The sequence below is a fragment of the Nyctereutes procyonoides genome, unplaced genomic scaffold (assembly GCF_905146905.1).
Source record: "Nyctereutes procyonoides isolate TBG_1078 unplaced genomic scaffold, NYPRO_anot_genome, whole genome shotgun sequence".
Lineage (NCBI taxonomy): Eukaryota > Metazoa > Chordata > Mammalia > Carnivora > Canidae > Nyctereutes > Nyctereutes procyonoides.
This window is the reverse complement of record NW_026575051.1, coordinates 68,134,693-68,152,568: the sequence shown is the minus strand read 5'-3', so window position 1 is coordinate 68,152,568 and position 17,876 is coordinate 68,134,693. Positions and strand designations below refer to the sequence as shown.

Sequence of the window (17,876 nt, the reverse complement as noted above, 5' to 3'; positions counted from 1 at the left end):
GTTTGCATGCATTTTTCCAGACATTTATGATTTATTCATTTGACAGATTCAGAATGATTGCTTACTATCTTCTGGGCACTGTGTCAGGTCCTCAGCAGCAGAGAACAAACACCAATCTACGTATGTAAGTACATGGACATGTGTATGTGGCATATATATTGGCAAAAATGAGATCACGTTTCTCAATAACTAATATCCCAGAGCCACTTTTCCGTGTTAGAATGTAGAAACACATGCATACGTACTTATGATTTTTCACAGCTGCATAATATGCCATTGTAAGAATATATATGTATATATGTAACATTAATATTTATACATATATATATATATATACAGCCTGTTATGTTATTTTAAAAACCAGCCGTGTTTCCTCTGCTCACAGAATGAAGAGCAGCCCACTGCACAGGACCTACCCGAGCAGAAGCCGGCAGTCTGGAAGGGGGTGCTGTAGGGTCTGTCCCCTGCACGAGGGTGGAGAGCCGGCCAGCTGCCCGGGCTGACCCTTGGGCCTCTCCCACGGGCAGGCAGGGCCAGCCCCAGAAGCACGCAGTCCCTGCCCAGGCACCTGGCTGGAGGGCCCGGCCACATCCTTGTGACTCCGGAGCCCTGGTGGCCACAGCTCCCATCACACTTGGCTGCTCCGGTCATCCCGTCTCCAGCATCCCCTTTGACCTTCATTTCTGCAGGTTGAACAAGGAGCAGGAAAGAGAAGAAATAAAGGTGAGAGGTCGTGAACAACACAGCCAGAGGAGGACAGTGCGCATATTCGTGCAGGTGTGTTTTCTTAGAAGGTGTCACCTTTTCAGGCCTGTTGACGGCAGGGCGCGTGTGCCCGCGTGTGTGCAGGCTGGGGGGGGGGGCATGGCGAGCCCAGGCAGAGGTCAGTGGTGAGCAGCCCTGGCCTCGCAGGGCACCCGGTTACCTGCCCCCAGCCTCCACCTCCTTAACCTCCAAGTTCACCCCACCCCGTCCTCCCAGGCCCCCTCCCGGCTGGGGCGAGGGCCCCGGCGTGCGGGCCGTGTAGACACTCCTCCACGGTTACTTAGCTGGGTGGTGGGAGCACAAATGCACCCTAATTGGCCAGTCCGGGGCCTTTTCTAGGGAATGAAGGAGGTTTCTGTTTCAAGAAATAAGTGACTTCTCGGCTGTTGATTCACTCACTGCCCGCAGGGAGATTTTTCAGCCGAGGCTTCCGAGCTCTCTAGAAATTTGCATACAACTTCCCCTTCCTGCCGCGGAGCCTGCTCGGCCGCGTACCTGGCCGGGAGGGAGCGGGAGGCGGGAGCCGCCCAGGTGGAGCCCGGGAAGGAGGGAGCGGACCACCCCGGCCCTCTGTCGTCCGTCTGTCCCCGGGGGCGCCAAGGTAAGCCGTCAGAGCTGTCGCCGGCCTCGCCTTGCTTCCTGGCCGCTGACCCTCTCCCCACACCCTGTGTCCTCCTTTGCTCCCCCCACCTGCCCCCCCCCACCTTGAACTTGCCCGCCCTGGGCCGCGGTCCAGGCCAGAGGAGACCGTGCTGGTGTCTGGGGTTTGGGGCCGGCAGGGGCCGAGAGGGACTCTGGGAGGAGGGGTCGGTGTCCCCGGCTGTGCTGCCTGGGAGCCACCTGGGAACCACCTGGGAGCCACCTGGGAGCCACCGGGGAGCCGGCCGGGGCAGGCCTCAGTGTCCCCGTGAGCCCCGGGGAGGATCCAGCCCCACGTCCCCAGGAGGGAGCCCGGCCCGGCAAAACTTAAGTCGTTGGCCTCCAGCCCCAGGACACGTCAGTGGCAAAGATGGAAGGAAAACTCTCAGTTTTCTGGAACCTCGTTTCCTGCAGGGAAGTGTTGGACCCCGTGTCCCGGGCGGGGAAGCTCAGGCCAGCTCCCTGCCGGCTGCCCGCCCCCCCCCCCGGCCCCCCACCAAGCAGCCCGGACGTTTACTGGCAAGGAAAACCCTGGGGAGAAATGCTAGTTCTTGATCTCAGCAGCTAATCAAGCTTTGGGTGACTTCCAAGTCCAAAACGATCTCTTAGAATAGGGGGATTTTTAAAAAAGATTTTATTTATTTATTCATCAGAGACACAGAGATGCAGAGACACAGGCAGAGGGAGAAGCAGGCTCCCTGCGGGGACCCCGAGAGGTGGGGGACTTGATCCCAGGAGCCCCTCCCCCCCATCACGGCCTGAGCCCAAGGCAGACGCTCAACCACTGAGCCACCCAGGCGTCCCTAGAATAGGGGAAATCTTTTTAAGGGATGAGGGGGAAAAATATTAATTTTCCTATTAAATAAATATCTCAAAAAGAGGACAGGGAACTTGGTTTCAAGTCCTCACTCCACTCCTCACTGGCTCTGTGACTTAGTTCACTTTGGTTTCCCTAGGCCTGGATTTTGTCAACAATAAAATGTGTGTGGGGGTGGACTAACATGATTTTGTCTGAATTCCCTCTAACAAAAATAAAGCAGGAGTCAGAGTCACAGAGGGGGAGCCGTAATGGGTGGTCTTGGAAGACTTGTTTTGTTTACTGACTATTCAAATATATTAATTTTACCGCCTGCTACTACTACATGGTTAGTTCCTTGAGGAACAGGATTGTTGCTTCTTAATCCTCCTCCACACCCCTCGCACCCAGTATAGGATCAAACGCTTCATAGGTGCCCAAGCTCTTTCCTCGCAGCAACGTAAGCTGCTTTGATTTCTATTTCACTCACCTGCTCCCAAGGCACAAGGTAAAAAGCACAGTCAGGGCCAAAGACCCGGGGTGGCTGGGCGGCCACGTGGCTCTGCGTGACGGCTGCCCGGAATCCAGGCGTGTTTATTGGCTCTTGCTACAATAAAACAGGGGGTTTCTTGGATTAGTTCATGTCCCAGTTGAGTTCCCCAGGAAAAACCGTCCTGTGCACTTGCCCGCAGAGTCCAGGCAGGCGGGAGGACTGGCAGGCCGGCCTGTCTCCAGAAGGCTGCAATCCTCACTTAGCTGGAGCTGAAAACCACTCGTGGGCGTGGGCGAGAACAATCACTGGGGGAGGGTGGGGGAACTTTAATGGGAGGTGAAAGGAAGCCGCAAAGCCCACCCTGATACCATGTAAGGGTGATGACCGGGATCCGACACATCAGATGACAGACACAGGCGCCTCAACCTTTTCCAAACCACTACTTTATTGTTATTTCTTTGGGGCAGTTCTGTATTTGTCTATACAGACAGGCCCTGGCGACTGGGTCGGGCTGACTCAGGGCATTAAGCATTGCTTAACCGGTTTGTTGGAAAGGCCCTGGTACAGTCACTGTCATGTTCTCAGATGGCTTTCTCTCCCTCCCTCGCCCCCGCCCCCGGGATGAGAGGACAGAAATGTCAAGATGCTTCAACTGCGACGAGTTGCCGATTGTATTTTCAAATAAGTATTTTCAAATAACGCAGCCCCATTATCGGAGCCGAGGCTCGGCTGGCTCGCTGCTGCGGGGCCAGCCTCGCTTTCACCCAGAAAGACCACCCACTGTCATTCCTAATCTGGTGTTGCAGCTCCAAGTGGTGCCGGGACTGCTCCCTGCTCCTCCGGTGCGGGGTGGGCTGTGGGGTGGGCCGCGGGGTGGGCTGACTAGGAGTGAAGTCAGGGCAAGGACCCCACGTGTAGGGGGGAGGGTTGGGAAGAAGATCCCTAACTGGAGGATACTCACGCTTGGAGGGTGCAAAGACAGTGTTTGAGCCTGCTTCTCCCAGGATTAAGGAGCCAGTGACTTTCAAATGCTCTGAAAACAGGAGGAGAAGGCAGTCCTCTTTGCAGCTGTTCTCTAACAGGCATTCAGAAAAGATGGATTATGTGGGTAATTTGTCTAAATGAAATCTGTTTTACACGGCGCAGAATCGAAAGCTCAGAAACACCTGAATTCAACCATTTTTCTAGGGCAGGCAATTTCAGATTAGCCCGTAAAAACCGTGTAAGGATCGCAGGCGGTTGCTGGCTGGGGGAGGGGGTGGTGATGGGGGGACACAGATGAGCCAGATGAGGCACATTAAACTTTAAATTCCTTTCAGATCCAATGAAATGACCCCTCATGTTTGATCACATTTCCTTATCAAAACAACCCTGCCATCCGCCCCTCCGCCCTCCGCCCCTCCGCCCCTCCGTGAGAAAGCGTCTGAGGCCTGGAATCCAGCAGCTCTCCCCCTGGGCCTCTCCGGTTTCTTCTCAGTGCCTCCACCGAGATATTTTTAGTTCATGAAACCCCAGCTGTCCCTTCTCACCCCCCTGCCCCAAAATCTTCACGTCTTGTCACGAGCAGGCCTCTACGGGCCTCAGGGATGGAGGCCTTCTTGGGGGGCTGTGAGTTGTAAGCTGGCTGACGTGGGGGGGCCTTTCGTCACCTGAGTGACCCCCCTAGAGTTGTGCCAGTTTGGCTGGGCTCCTCTGATGAGGCAGGGGAGCCATTCGGGGGTGAGGGAATGGCCGGGCGCCCCCAGCCCGCGTGCCCCCTATCCTTCCCCCCCACCCCAGGATCTTGCCAGCACCCCCTCTGCCCCCCCAAGATGGGGGAAACTTGGCTCTTCTCAGCCTCATTGTTTCCCTGCCCTCTGGGGTTCCAGCGTTTTTCCTTCTTCCCCTCCCAGGGTCACAGGGCCTCCCTGCCCTGCCTGATGTGTCTTCCTCCCCTGGGCGGCTGTCTAGACCCGCGAGGCCCACGCGAGGCCCACCGGCTGACCTCCAACACCTTTGGCGCTCACCTGTGCTCATTCTTTCCCGCCCCTTGCAGCTGCCCCTTCTCACAGCCAGTGATCCTTCACAATCACAACGGAAATAAATCTCCCTCCTGCACCAACACAGGGCCCGGTTTTTACAGTGGCCTTCAAGGCGTCCCCACTTTCTCGTGTCTCTCCTTTTCCATGCTCCTGTCTTGCCTACTGTCCCTTCTTCTTGCCCTTTCTGCCCCCTTGTCCTTCACGCTGGGGCTTGGACTGAAGTTCGGGATCACAGATACGCGCTTAGAGAAACCTTATCTGAAACCAAAGGAACAAAGCCCTGGGCTGGTTTGAGGTGGTTCTCCGAACGTTTACCACCAGCGGAATCCGTCCGTTCCCATCAGTCCGCGGTCTCCTTGTTGGGCAGCTCAGAGGAGCTCCAGGGCGACCTGGAATCAGGTCAGGTCACGCCGTGCTGCCTGGAGCCTGGTGGGAGCCGTACCGTGCGGGGGGCCAACAAGGGCCAGTAAATGCCCCCTTGTCTCCTGGGCTCACCGCTGCTTCCAGTCCTCTGGCAAACCACATGGAAGAGCTTCTCTGTCTGGGAAATTCTGCAAGTAAACTTGGAAGTATTTACTCACTGGAATTTGAACGGGAGCCAAACAGTTCACTCCAAACCAGCTTCCACTGACCAAACTGACATTGTGAAAGTTTGCATGCATTTGGGCAGTAAACAAAGGACATTAATGAGTTTAAAGATTTTTTTTTAATACATGACTTTCAGACTTTTTTTTTTTTAATACTCCCCGAGGAATGAAGTAAGACCTTGAGAATCAGTGACTGAAAGTATCTGATCCAAATTGGATCTGCTAGCTGTAAATTTATATATTTATTTATTGTGTCCACCTGAAACATTCGTGTTGTGTGACTCTTTAACCCTATTGTTGACCCAAAGAATCCTTTAAAAAAAAAAAAAAATCCAGGCAGTTGGTGAACAGCGAGCCTTGATTGTTTAGGAGCTGGTAATGTGGTTTATTAATTACTCAGGCTGCTCACTCCTGCCCTTCCTCTGTTTCTTGCTATGCTATTTGTCTTCTTCCAGGGACATAACACCTTCATTAAATCCCATCCGTCCTTGCCTCAGAGGCGTCCCCTGGAAGATATCCCCTCTCTAGATGCATCACCATTTATCATCACCCTTTGTTTGTGCTCTGTCAACCAGTTTTCAATTTATTTTGAATTCGGTTTATGATTAAAATTTAATGAGATCCAATCAACTGCTTTTCTCAAATCAAGATGCCTCTGCAGTCTCACCCGTGTCCTCTATTGTAACGGCATGAAGGAAAGCCACCGCAGGTTTCCCGCCTGGTAATCCTTTATAAAACACGGGTGGCCCTTCTCCATGCCTCCTTAGCTTCAAGGTGAATGGTTCAGAAACATATTCATTCCAGAAGCTTCCAGGGGTTACTCAGCTCCCCTAATCCCCTTCCTTCCTCTTCCCTTCAAATAGCTGCATCAGTCAGGATTCCCAACCAACCAACCAATTGTTAAGTGCACAGGTTCTGGTGCTCTGCTTGGATTTGAATCCAGTCTATGCTACTTACTGACCATGGGATCAGTAAAAGTTGCTTTTAACCTCCGTGGGTCTCAGTTTCCCCATCTGTAAAAGGAGATTGCCAACAGTACCTACCAAATAAAGTAGCTGCGAGGAGGAAATCATACGTGAAAAGTACTTGGAACAATATTTGACACATTATAAACACTCAGTAAATATTAACAATTATTACTAATGAAGGGGAAGGTTTCTTTTTGAGAGAGAAAACGTGCAAGTGGGCGGCAGGCGGGCGAGGGAGAGAATCATGAGCAGGCTCCATGTCTAGTGCTGAGCCTCATGCAGGGCTCGATCCTGTGATCCTGCGATCATGACCTGAGCCAAGGGCCAGACACTTAACTGACTGAGCCACTGGGACACCCTCAGGGGAAGATTCTTTTCTTTTTTCTTTTTCTTTTTCTTTTTTTTTTTCTTTTCTTTTCTTTTTTTTTTTTTTGAAGGTTTCTTTCTATTTTGATTGATCAGTATAGTCTATATCAGCGGTTTGTAAATTATAACCCTTGGGCCAAATGTGGCCGGTGTGGTTTTTTTTTGTTGTTTTTTTTGTTTGTTTGTTTTTTTACTACAGCATATCGCTAAGAATGGTTTTTATATTTTTAAAATGTTTGAAAACAAATTTTAAAAAGCAGAGTGTGAGACAGAGACCATATGTGGTCCATAAGGCATGAACTATTTACTATCTGGACCTTTACAGAAAATGTTTGCCAAGCCTCTGATCTATGTGGTTTAATGGAAAGAGCTAGGATTCCGCTGTGACTTTGGAAAGCTACGTAATGTATCTAAACCTCTGTGAAATAGGGATGGGAGAGTGATAGCACACACCCAGTCTGTGGCCCAGCTTGTTTAAAGATGAGAGACAAGAGGCCATGTGCACTGAATGTGCCAGAAACACACGTTAGTTAACAAGATTTAATCTCCACTCACTAGGTTCATATGATAGCATTAACATTCTATCATAGTCTAGAACATAGTGTAGAAGAAAGTTCTAAAGCCGAGTCACTTGTAAAAATAATAATAAAGCAATGGGCCGCCCGGGTGGCTCAGTCAGTTAAGCATCTTCTTTTGACTCAGGTCATGATCCCGGGGTCCTGGGGTCGAGCCCTGTGTTGGGCTCAGTGCTCGGTGGGGAGTCTGCTTCTCCCTCTCCCTCTATCCCTCCCCTCTGCTCATGTTCTCTCTCTCAAAGAAATAAATAAGATCTTCAGGAAAATAATAATAACAAGATGGGTTTGGGTTTTTGAGAGCCTGATATGGTCAGTATTTTTTAAAAGATTTATCTATTCATTTTTGAGAGATAGAGCAAGCATGGGTGGGAGGAGGGGATGAGGGAGAGAATCTCAAGCAGACTCCCCTCTAAGTGAGGAGCCCGTGTGGGGCTTGATCTCATGACCCTGAGATGACTGGAGCGTCCCGAGACCAAGAGTGGGATGCTCAAGTGACTGAGCCCTCCAGGGGCCCGTGCACTCAGCATTTTATGTACATCTTCTTTTATCCCCACGAGATGCCTGTAAAGCAAATGTTATTTCTCCCATTTCACGCGTTAGAAAACGGAGGCCCAGGGAAGTAATTTTCTCCGGGTCCCACATCTAGTCACGGAGCCGGCAGAGAAAGAACTAAAACGTAGGGAGTTTGAATCCAGAGCCTGTGCATTTGAATACTGCACGTTGTCCTACATCCTCGGCCTCCGTGTGGCTCCAGGGTAAGGCCGCCTGGAAAGCGGAGGCCGCCGGTCACCTTGGATCTCTCCGTGTGTGCCCGACAGAGACGGGCCAGGGCGAGGTGTCACGGACGTGCAGAAAAGGAGGCGGGGAGGATGGAAGGAGAAGAAGCTTTTTGGCAGGCCTGTGAGATCAGAAAGTTAGTGCGTGAAGACTTCACGGGCTCTGTTTCGAGAAATGAAGAATTTAAGGCGGAATGCGCTGGGGGAGAAAAAGGTTGCTGGGAACAGAAACGAGCACTCAGGGGGATTGAGTGGAAGCTGCGAGCAGGAAAGGGGGGAGGAGAGGGGAAGTTCTGTGAAGGGGACCCCAGGGAGCACGGTCACATCGGAAGTGGGAGCTGCTGCCATCTGGATGAGGTCCTATCTGCAAGATCAGGCCACTGCAGGTAGAGTGGGCTTGCTAAGAGGAGGGTTTCGGGCTGGGGGAGACAGAAAGGAAGCCCCCAAACCAGAGGCGTGGACAGAGAAAACCCGGCAGATTCAGGGACAGGTGTGGTCAGAATCCAAGGGCTGGAACCACAGCTCCCGGCCGAGGGGCAACGAGGTTCAAGAGGAGGCAAGTCAGTGTGTCTCGGGTCAACTCCGAGCGAGTGAGAAGCAGGCTCCCGTGCACAAGGGCCCCAGCCCAGCCGTGCGCCCCGGACCAGCCCTCCGCCCTCGGCCTGTGCCAACCCCCCACCCCCACCCCCACCCCGGGCTCGCGCTGGTCTTTTGTGTTTTAGGGGACACGTTCTTTCCCTTGAGCGGTTTCAGGAATGCCTACTTCCTTCTCGTTGGTTCTTCATCTTCGTGAACCTCAGACATACTCTGGAGCTATGATTATTTCTTCTTCTCCTTCTTCTTCTGGAGCTATTCCTTTTCTTTTCTCCTCCTCCTCCTCCTCCTCTCTCTTCTTCTTCTTCTTCTTCTTCTTCTTCTTCTTCTTCTTCTTCCTCCTCCTCCTCCTCCTCCTCCTCCTCCACCTCCTCCTCCTCCTCCTCCTTCTTCTTCTTCTCTTTCTCCTTCTCCTTCTTCTCTTTCTCCTTCTCCTTCTTCTCCTCCTCCTCCTTCTCCCTTTTCATTGTTCAAGTAGGTCTACAAGGTCTAAAATGCCCCCAGAAAGCAAGCCTCCCCCCCCATCCCCATTCTCAGCCATGCGGTTCCCTTTGCAGAGCGACACTATTCCAGGTCTCAGACGAGGCGCCATGTGGCGCACACGACCTCAGGCCATACAAGGGGCAGCAAACGCTGCACGTTGTCTGCTCTTTATTTTTCCTACCTCCACGGATAAATCCTGGAGATGCATCCACATTGGCTCATGCAGCATTCCCTCAGTCTTTTTTTTTTTTTTAAGATTTTATTTATTTATTCATGAGAGACACAAAGAGAGAGAGAGGCAGAGACACAGACGGAGAAGCGGGCTCCATGCAGGGAGCCTGATGTGGGACTCGATCCAGGGACCCTAGGATCACGCCCTGGGCCAAAGGCAGATGCTCAACAGCTGAGCCACCCAGACATCCCTTTTTTTTTTTTTTTTTTTTTAAAGACACAGAGAAGTCATCATTTGGCTGGACCACTGTCTTACAAAAGCAGAATCTTTCTGGGCAGGTGGGTTGTTTCTGGCCTTTGCCGTTGCACACGAGGCTGCATTGCCCCTCTTCCGAGCCTCTCCATCTCGCACAGGGTGAAGTAGCCCCTGGAGGAGATCCTTGGGTGTGAACGGAGCAGGTCAGAGGGCGTCGTCAGCTTGAGCAAGTCTGACCGTTCCTGCACAGCGCACAGGCTACACTCCCCTTGGTAAGAGCTGACACCCTGTGCTCACCTGCAGGGTTAAGATCCACAGGAGCCCTGAGCCCACCTCAGAATCTCCGGGCGGGGGGCCTGAGCACCTGTCCTGTGAGCCCCAGAAGAGCTTCTGAGCCAGGACTCCCTTGAGTTGAGTCTCCTCGGCCTCCAGCCCCTGCCTTCCCCAAGCTTCCTGAGCCGGGCTGGAGGCTGCTGAGCCCCCGGCACAGCCTTCTCCTCTCGGGCCCTGGGAGGAAACCGCGATTTCCGCTTCCTCCAAGTGTCGCCCCCCGTAGGGGCCAGAGCGCAGCCCAGGCCAGGGCTGTAACGTGTGCTCACCACGTGGGAAAGCCCTGGGGTAAAACAGGGGGAGATGGAAACACCAGGAGTGATGAGATATGGAGTGGTTTTCTTTTTTAATGTATTTCTTACAATATTGACATTAAAGACCAAAAACAAAGCTGCCGTTTCCAACACCACCCGTTAACCTGCCCCTGGCCCTCTGACGTGGCATCTGTGTGTAGTTGTCCTCTGTGACACCGTCGCGGCGGGGCGGGGGGCAGCGGGCTTTGTCGTGCCAGTTCTGGTAGGGCGGCTGGGGCCGGGAGGAGCCCATGGGGTGGCCCTAGGCCTGCCCACCCTCTGTTGTTGTGGGCGAAGCCCTCAAGACACATGAACATACCAGCTCCCCGTCTGGAACAAAATAGCAAATGTTCGTATTACACTGGGTGGTAGAATCAACTTTATTCTGCAAAATGAGGGTCGTGGTCAGCTCTGCCCATGGGTGGGACCTCTTCAGCATGGCCCAGACTCACCTTGGAGCCTGACACATAGTGAACACAAGTGAAGCAAGGAAGGGGGAAGGGTTCCCATGTAGTATATACATATTTTTAAAGATTTATTTGAGAGAAAGAGAGTGAGCACAAGCAGGGGGAGGGGCAGAGGGAGAAGGAGAAGCAGGCTCCCCGCTGAGCAGGGAGCCCGACTCGGGGCTCGATCCCAGGACCCTGGGGTCATGACCTGAGTGGAAGGCAGACACCAAACCAACTGAGCCAGCCAGGTACCCCTATTTTTTTTTTGAGAGAGAGAAAGAGAAGTGGGTGAGGGAGGAGGAGCAGAAGGAAAGGGAGAGAGAGAGAGAGAGAATCCTAAGCATGGAGCTCAAGCTCATGACCTGAGCAGAAAACGAGAGCTGGATGCTCAATGACTGAGCCACCCAGGGCTCCTCCATGTGTTACGACTTCAAGAACTCTGAGCACGTGGCCGACCAAATCTTCCTTGCTCCCTGCCAAAGAGCCTGACATCCTCACCGTCAGTGATCCCTCCAGCTACAGGGATCTGTACCCTCCTTAAAACAGGCATCGATCATTTATTATTTATGCTCCAGGTACAGCTCTAGGTGGCGAGACTATAGCCATGAACCCAAGAGTAAAATCGTACCCTCGTGAAATGTAAGTTCTGCGGGGAGGAATGAGACAATAAACAAATAAGGGATGTGTCAGATATCTGTATTTATGATGTGCATTTTGTAATATGTGGAATGGTGGTGATTGCTGGAGAGGATGGTGAAGCAGGGAGGACGGGGAGTGAGAAGGGCATGTAAACATTTTAGGGAGGGTGGCCAGGGCGACCTCAGTCAGAGAAGATCGCAGCTGAGTAAAGAAAGGTCTGAAGGATAAAGGCAGCAGGCCATGCAGATGTGTTGGGGGGAGGAGTGTTCAGGGAAGAAGGAACAGCAAGTGCAAAGGCCCTGAGGTAGGGTCTCTGATTTCCTGTATTAGTTTTTGCTCTTGATCTGGGTCACAAGCAACATGGAGGTAGGAATAATGCTTTTTAGGTCTTTAGAAATACTTTGGATTGCCATTCACCGTATACCCTTTTGTACTCTTGAATTTCACATCACTTGTAGGTGTCCCCTATTGTTTAAAAAAGGTTTCGTTCGGCTCATGCCTCAGGAGGAGGATGCACAGCCCCGAGCTGGACAGACAGTAGGGTTCAGTAATCATGTGCCGTTTGAATATTTGATAGTGACACGTATACCCCACGAGGGTCAGATTTATCTTTATGGACTGCCAATCCCGGAGCTTTCCTTAGAGGCCGTTCATTGCCGCATGGCCCTTCCCACCTTCGGAGGGGCCGATTGTTCCCCCTCAGCCCGGTTTTAGCTGTAGAATTCCCACCGTAAGGTAGACCTTAGCCGTTCAGCTCTGTGAGATGACCCCACCTGTCACCTTTTCCAATAGCTCCCTCTGAGCCCCTGCAGGCTCCCTGGCCAGAAGAGACTTTGCGACTTTTGTCACTTTTTAGGGGAATACTCGTAAGGCCTTTAAAAGCCCAGGGACAACGCAAACAGTGGCACCCGAAGTGTGGGGCCGAGGGGAGTGAATCACAGGACAAGAAAGGGCGGACGCACTGCAGCCGTTCTGCTGGCTGACGGGCGGGCGCGGTTCAGCCCCTGCCCTCCCCCGCAGGGGGGCCGCACGGGTGCTCGCAGGAGCTCACACCACCCTCGGCCAGGCCTTCAGCAAAGACTTGCCGTCCCTGGCCGGCTGAAGAGCGTGTTGGATGGCGTTCCCACTGCCATAGCTATCGAAGAGGAAAGAGAGGAAAACCCGCAGTAAGCGTTCAAGAATATTCATGGATGGTTTCAACTATTTGCTGAAAACACTTGTGTTTGCGGTAGATTCCTGTTCAATTTTGCAAGGTCTAATCCACGGAGGTGATGAAATCTCTCTCTCTCTCTTTTTTTTTTTTTTTTTTTGCAGAGGCCGGGGGCTAGCAGCTGCCTAGAAGGGAGGTTGGTGGGGGGCAGGTAGCCTGAGGCACGGAGGGAGGGCCAGCCAGGAATGAGAAGCTAAAGGGGTTTCCTCTTGTGCCAGAGTGCAGCACGAAGGTGGCTGGCAGCAGGTGGGCAGGTTTGGGGCCGGGCGAGGGTCAGAGAAGGGCTAGCGTCGCTCCTGGGCCGGGAGCCGAGGGGCAGTGGGGGGTGCCGGTCTCTGGGCACTGAGGATGATTTGGCAGTGCACTCGGGGTGCCATGGGGTTGGGTGTGGGGCTCCAGGGAAGGGGAGTTCTTAGAGCCGTAAGGGGCGCACGGCAGGATGAGAGGCCCAGCAGGCCCTCGGTGAGCGTGTGGTTGGAGCTCCACGTGCAGCGGATGTGCATTTACACCCCTGCCCGCAGCACCCCCCGTGTGTGCTCCGGGTTTTGAGGCAAACCCCGAGCAAGGCCCACGTGGAACGAGCCCGTGTGTCCTGGGGCATCGTCCAGCCGATGGGGCGGCCAATGCTCTCTCTGGGTTTGTCGTGTTGATTAAAAGTTGTATTTTTATAGGTAAGACCAGTATCCCCGGCCTGCGGGCTAGGGGCCGGGCTGGAGCCCCGCAGACCAGCGGGTCCCGGCTACCCTGACTGCGGCGCCGCAGGGAACGAGGTCGCGCAAACAATCCACAGTTGTTAAGTGGAAAATGTCACTATGACCTTTTCTCAATGCTTTTTAACTCACGCTTTCTTTTTTCTATTTTTTTTAAGTCGTGTGTGTGTGTGTGTGTGTGTGTGTGTGTGTGTGATGAGGCAATAGCCATACAGCAAAACTGTTGATGTTTAAAAGGTGAAAACTCTCTCCCTCCTTCACTCCATCCTCAAGGGCAACCCACATGCTGATGTCTTGTGTAGCCTCCTCCACATGCGACTTCTGCATCTACACCCACCCACGAGGCAGCCCGCGTGATAATGTCTCTTTCTTCCATACTTGGCTGTTTTTTAAAGATTTTATTTATTTGTTTATTCATGAGAGACACAGAGAGAGAGGCAGAGACCCAGGCAGAGGGAGAAGCAGGCTCCCTGCAGGGAGCCCGATGGGGGACTCGATCCCTGGACCCCGGGGTCCCGCCCTGGGCCAAGGGCAGCCGCTCAGCCATGCGCCCCCAGACGCCCCCTGCATACTAACGGTTGATTCCGTCTGTCCTCCCGTCGTGCCGTCTACCACGTGACCGTCGCTCACATCTTTTGAGTCTCCTTCCGTAGAAAAATATCTTAATAAGCATTTGAGCCTTTGCCTGGAGAGTAAGTGAACCACCCTGTGTGACCGTGACCGGGGCTTTGAAGCACGTTGGTGTCACGCTGCCATTAAATTGAAACCACACTTGAATGAGGTCCCTTAAGGTCATAAAGCAGAGACTCCAAGAAATGATCTGTCTTCTAAGGCTGTGGCATGTTTGCTCTTGTTCCAGAAACTAGAATGAACCGAAGCGTCCCCGTGGAGGTCGATGAATCCGAACCATACCCCAGCCAGTCACTGAAGCCGATCCCCGGCGATTCCCTGGAGGAGGAGTCGGAGCCACCTGCTCCAGACCGAGGGGACATGGCCCCCCACGGCTCGTCTGCGCCCCCGGGCCCTCACTGCTCCGCAGGAGACTTTTCTCAGGACCACCCACCCCTGAAACTTTCAAATCACCTCCGGCCTGTGTCCCAGCAGGTCACCTGCCTGCGCACTAAAATCCTGGAGGAGACGGAAGACAGCTTCTGGAGGAGACACCCGGCCCCGGGCAAAGACCGGCCCTTTGGGGTCGGAGCCTCCCCTCCCGGGCAGCAATTTTCATTTATGGAAAAATGGAATCAGTGGCCAGGATCTCAGCTTTCAGCGGCCTCCCCTGACACTGGCCATGACTCCGACCACTCAGACCACAGTTGCCCCAGCGCCTCGGCCGGCGCCTGGCACAGCAGCCACGACACGGTGCAGCGGCCCCGGCCCCGCAGGAGCCCAGCGGCCCCAGACCCGCCCACAGTAGACACAGGCTATGACTCCCAGCCCCAGGACGTGCTGGGCATCCGGCAGCTGGAGAGGCCCCTGCCCCTCACCTCCGTGTGTTACCCCCAGGACCTCCCCGGGCCGCTCAGGTCCCGGGAGTTCCCTCAGTTCGAACCTCAGAGGTACCCGGCGTGTGCGCAGCTGCTGCCTCCCAACCCTCCCCCGCATGCTCCGTGGAACTGTCACCACCACTGTCCCAGAGGTCCCTATCACCAGGTGCCATGTAAGTGAACGCCACCCCTCTGGACATTCCAGGCTGGGTCACTAAGGAAACCGGGGCCTCGTGTCAGTGCCAGGGCCCCAGACAGCCCAGACCGGTCGGGGCAGCGAGGCCGGCTCTGCTTCCCGGGGGCGGCTGTCCCCGAGCGCCTGGACCTGCCCGGAGCCTTAGGACGATGCTTCATCCTAGCCCAGCGCCTGCCCCACTGGGAACCTACTCTCCGTAAAACTTCCAGGGGAAACAGACCCTCGTCTCGGTTAGTTTAGCTGACACCTGCCTACAGGCGGGGAGACGGCCCAAGCGGCTTCTAGGGTGTATTTTTGTCGTCTTAATGCTTGGGCATCCGGGTTCTTCCTTCACTGCGTGCTTCTAACCCATCTGAGATTTGGCAAAGAGGCCTTCAGTCAAAATTCCCAGAATGTTCTTGATGCTCTGGATTCATGCCTTTACCTGGAGATTGAGTTGCTCCTGCGATGCTATTGCTTAAATACCTCTGGATGCTCCATCCACCGGCCTTTACCTGACACCCTGGCCATCCCCACCCCCGAGGACCACAGTCCCCCGACCCCCGCTACCTGCTTCACACCTGCAAGTGCTCGCCCTTGCTTTCCCAATCCAGGATGTTCTTCCCCTCCTTGCACGTTTAACCCAGCTCTACGCCCCCTTTTTAACAGCTTTATTGCGATCTAATTTACAAACTGTAAAGTTCGCCTTTGACCCAGGTAGGTGTACAATTCAGTGAATCGTAGTATGCTTGCAGACTTAATGCAACCATCATCGTATACACCTTGTAAGACTTCGCTCAAGGGTCCCTTTGAAAGCTCCTCAGATCAATCCCTCCTTCAGGCTCTCAGTTTCCTGGCGCTCTGCTGCTTGGAACACCTAGTATCAGTATGGCATCTACTCATGGACTTGTCCACCTCTCCATCCAGCATATCAAGCATATCAGCAAAAGTATATTATTATTATTATTTTAGAGAGAGAGTGAGCACACGTGCACACAAAGTGAGGAAGGGGAGAGTGCAGAAGCAGAGGCAGAGGAGACAGAATCATAAGCCAGATCCACACCCAGTCTGGAACCCAGAGCAGAGCTGTCTCATGACCAAGAGCCAGGTGTTTAACCATTGAGCCACCCAGGTGCCCCAGCAAAGGTATATTTTTAATCCATAATTCTCCAGCATTTAGCACAGTGACCAGCATATACTAGATTCTCAGTAAATTATTTCTGGGTAAATACATTGTGTCATTGCAGTAAGCATTTCTAAAAGTGATCAGGTCTCAGATTGAGACAAAAGGTCCATTACAATTCTTTTTTTTTTTTTTTTAAGGTTTTATTTATTTGACAGAGAGTGAGAGAGAGAGCGAGCACAAGCAGGTGGACCGGCAGGCAGAGGGAGAGTGAGAAGCAGGTGTCCCGCTGAGCAGGGGGCCCGATGCAGGGTTTGATCCTAGGACCCTGGGACCATGACCTGAGCTGATGGCGAACACTTACCTGACTGAGCCACCCAGGTGCTCTGGTCCGTTTTAGATTTTTTTTTTTTTTAATTTATGATAGACATAGAGAGGCAGAGACACAGGCAGAGGCAGAAGCAGGCCCCATGCTGGGAGCCCAACGTGGGACTCGATCCCAGGACTCCAGGATTGCGCCGTGGGCCAAAGGCAGGCACCAAACCGCTGAGCCACCCAGGGATCCCCATTTTTTATGTTAAGTCTCCGCTGAGGCCACTGGGAAATAACAGGGCTGTGAGATATGATAGTTTTCTTAATAAATAAATGTTGTACAAAAAGCAGTTCAAATGGTCAGACCAGAATCTGACCAAAGGCCTGATGCCTGGCTTTAAAATAAATTATAGAAATAACCCAAAATGCTGTAACCATCACAATTATTTACGTATTGGTCCATGTACATTGCATATAGAGCTTCCTAAAGTGAATGGACCAGCAGCGTAATTCATAATTTTTTTTAAAAAAAGAGGGAGAGATTTTTGTCTTGATGTACGAAAGCTTCCATTCTGGAGGGAGAGGTAGGCCTGGGCGGTCCGTGAGCAGATGCCATACTGACGTCAGGCGTTGTGACAGGCAGCGCATGAGGAAAAGGAGCCTGAAGGAGGCATGGGTCTGGGAGCTTTCCAGAGGGACGGTGGAGCTGAGTCGTAAAGGAACTTAGAAGATAAGGTTGCAAGAAAAAAGAGGAATGAATGTGAGGTTAAGGGTGAGGCCAGGAGCTGTGGAAGCAGCAGGGCTCGGGGAGAAAGAGCCTCTAAGGCCTAAAACTGGGACCCTGAGTCTTGGAGGTTGGGAAGTCACCAGTTGGGGGTTGTGGACACCACTGCTTGCTCTGAGTGCCCAGTAATAGGACGGGTGTGGTTGCAGAGTTCCTTAAGGATGAATCACTGAGGAGTGAACCTTGGCAGCGTCAGGGCACATTTATTTCTCCATGATTTCCAGGTTCAAAGGGGATAATTCTGTGAGGATAATGCCATAAACTACTTTCTAACATTCTACAATCTGCATTTAAAGATCATTTTCCTGATCCGCAACAATATATGTTTGCTGGCAAAATTGAAATGTGCCTAAACGTCCCATCCCTATTTCCATCTCCTAACTATAATTCCTTATTGGGGTTTGACTTAAAATATATACATATATATATAATATATATATTAAGTATATATGATATATATATAAATAGATTATATATATTTGATGTAAAGTTAAAATAATTCCCAGTGACTTTCCGTGCACTTCTTCCAGCATCATTTAAAAATTCTGCGTATTTTATCAGATGGATTCCATCAACTTGTTTTTGAAGCTGCTCTCTGTTACTGGACAATGTAAATAGTTTCCAGTTTCTGATCCAATAAGCAAAGCTAGGACAAACATCAGGTACATACTTTTTTATCTGCATTTCTGATTAATTCCTTAGATTAACGTGTAGAAGTCTGAATACTTAGTAAGGGCTTTGTGATATTAAGTCCCAGGCAGTTCCCTTTATCTGCTAACAGGAGAAAGCCTCATTGTGACAGACAAAGAAAGCATTAACTCAGTATGATTTGAGGATCCCAGATAGATCTTCCCACTTGCAAATATTTTGTGTG

The 17,876-nt window shown here is 52.3% G+C and overlaps 1 protein-coding gene and 1 long non-coding RNA gene across 3 annotated transcripts in view; one reads left to right on the top strand and one right to left on the bottom strand.

Moving 5' to 3' along the window:
* Positions 1-353: 353 nt before the first annotated feature.
* On the bottom strand, positions 354-3,770 carry LOC129512571 (uncharacterized). The gene is made up of 3 exons (XR_008665058.1): positions 3,655-3,770; positions 2,691-2,807; positions 354-683 (listed from the first exon to the last, which is right to left on the bottom strand). It is a non-coding gene; the product is annotated as an uncharacterized LOC129512571 (long non-coding RNA).
* TRAF3IP2 (TRAF3 interacting protein 2) overlaps positions 1,065-17,876 on the top strand; it is a 42,128-nt gene continuing 25,316 nt past the window's right edge. The window contains exons 1-3 of one of the 2 annotated variants that reach the window (XM_055329912.1): positions 1,291-1,366; positions 9,649-9,762; positions 13,981-14,781. In XM_055329912.1, coding sequence (XP_055185887.1) covers positions 13,989-14,781 — 793 coding nt within the window. In that variant the 5' untranslated portion in view covers positions 1,291-1,366; positions 9,649-9,762; positions 13,981-13,988. Of the gene's footprint in view, positions 1,367-9,648; positions 9,763-13,980; positions 14,782-17,876 lie in introns of both variants that reach the window. The other variant, XM_055329911.1, reaches the window with a different exon arrangement.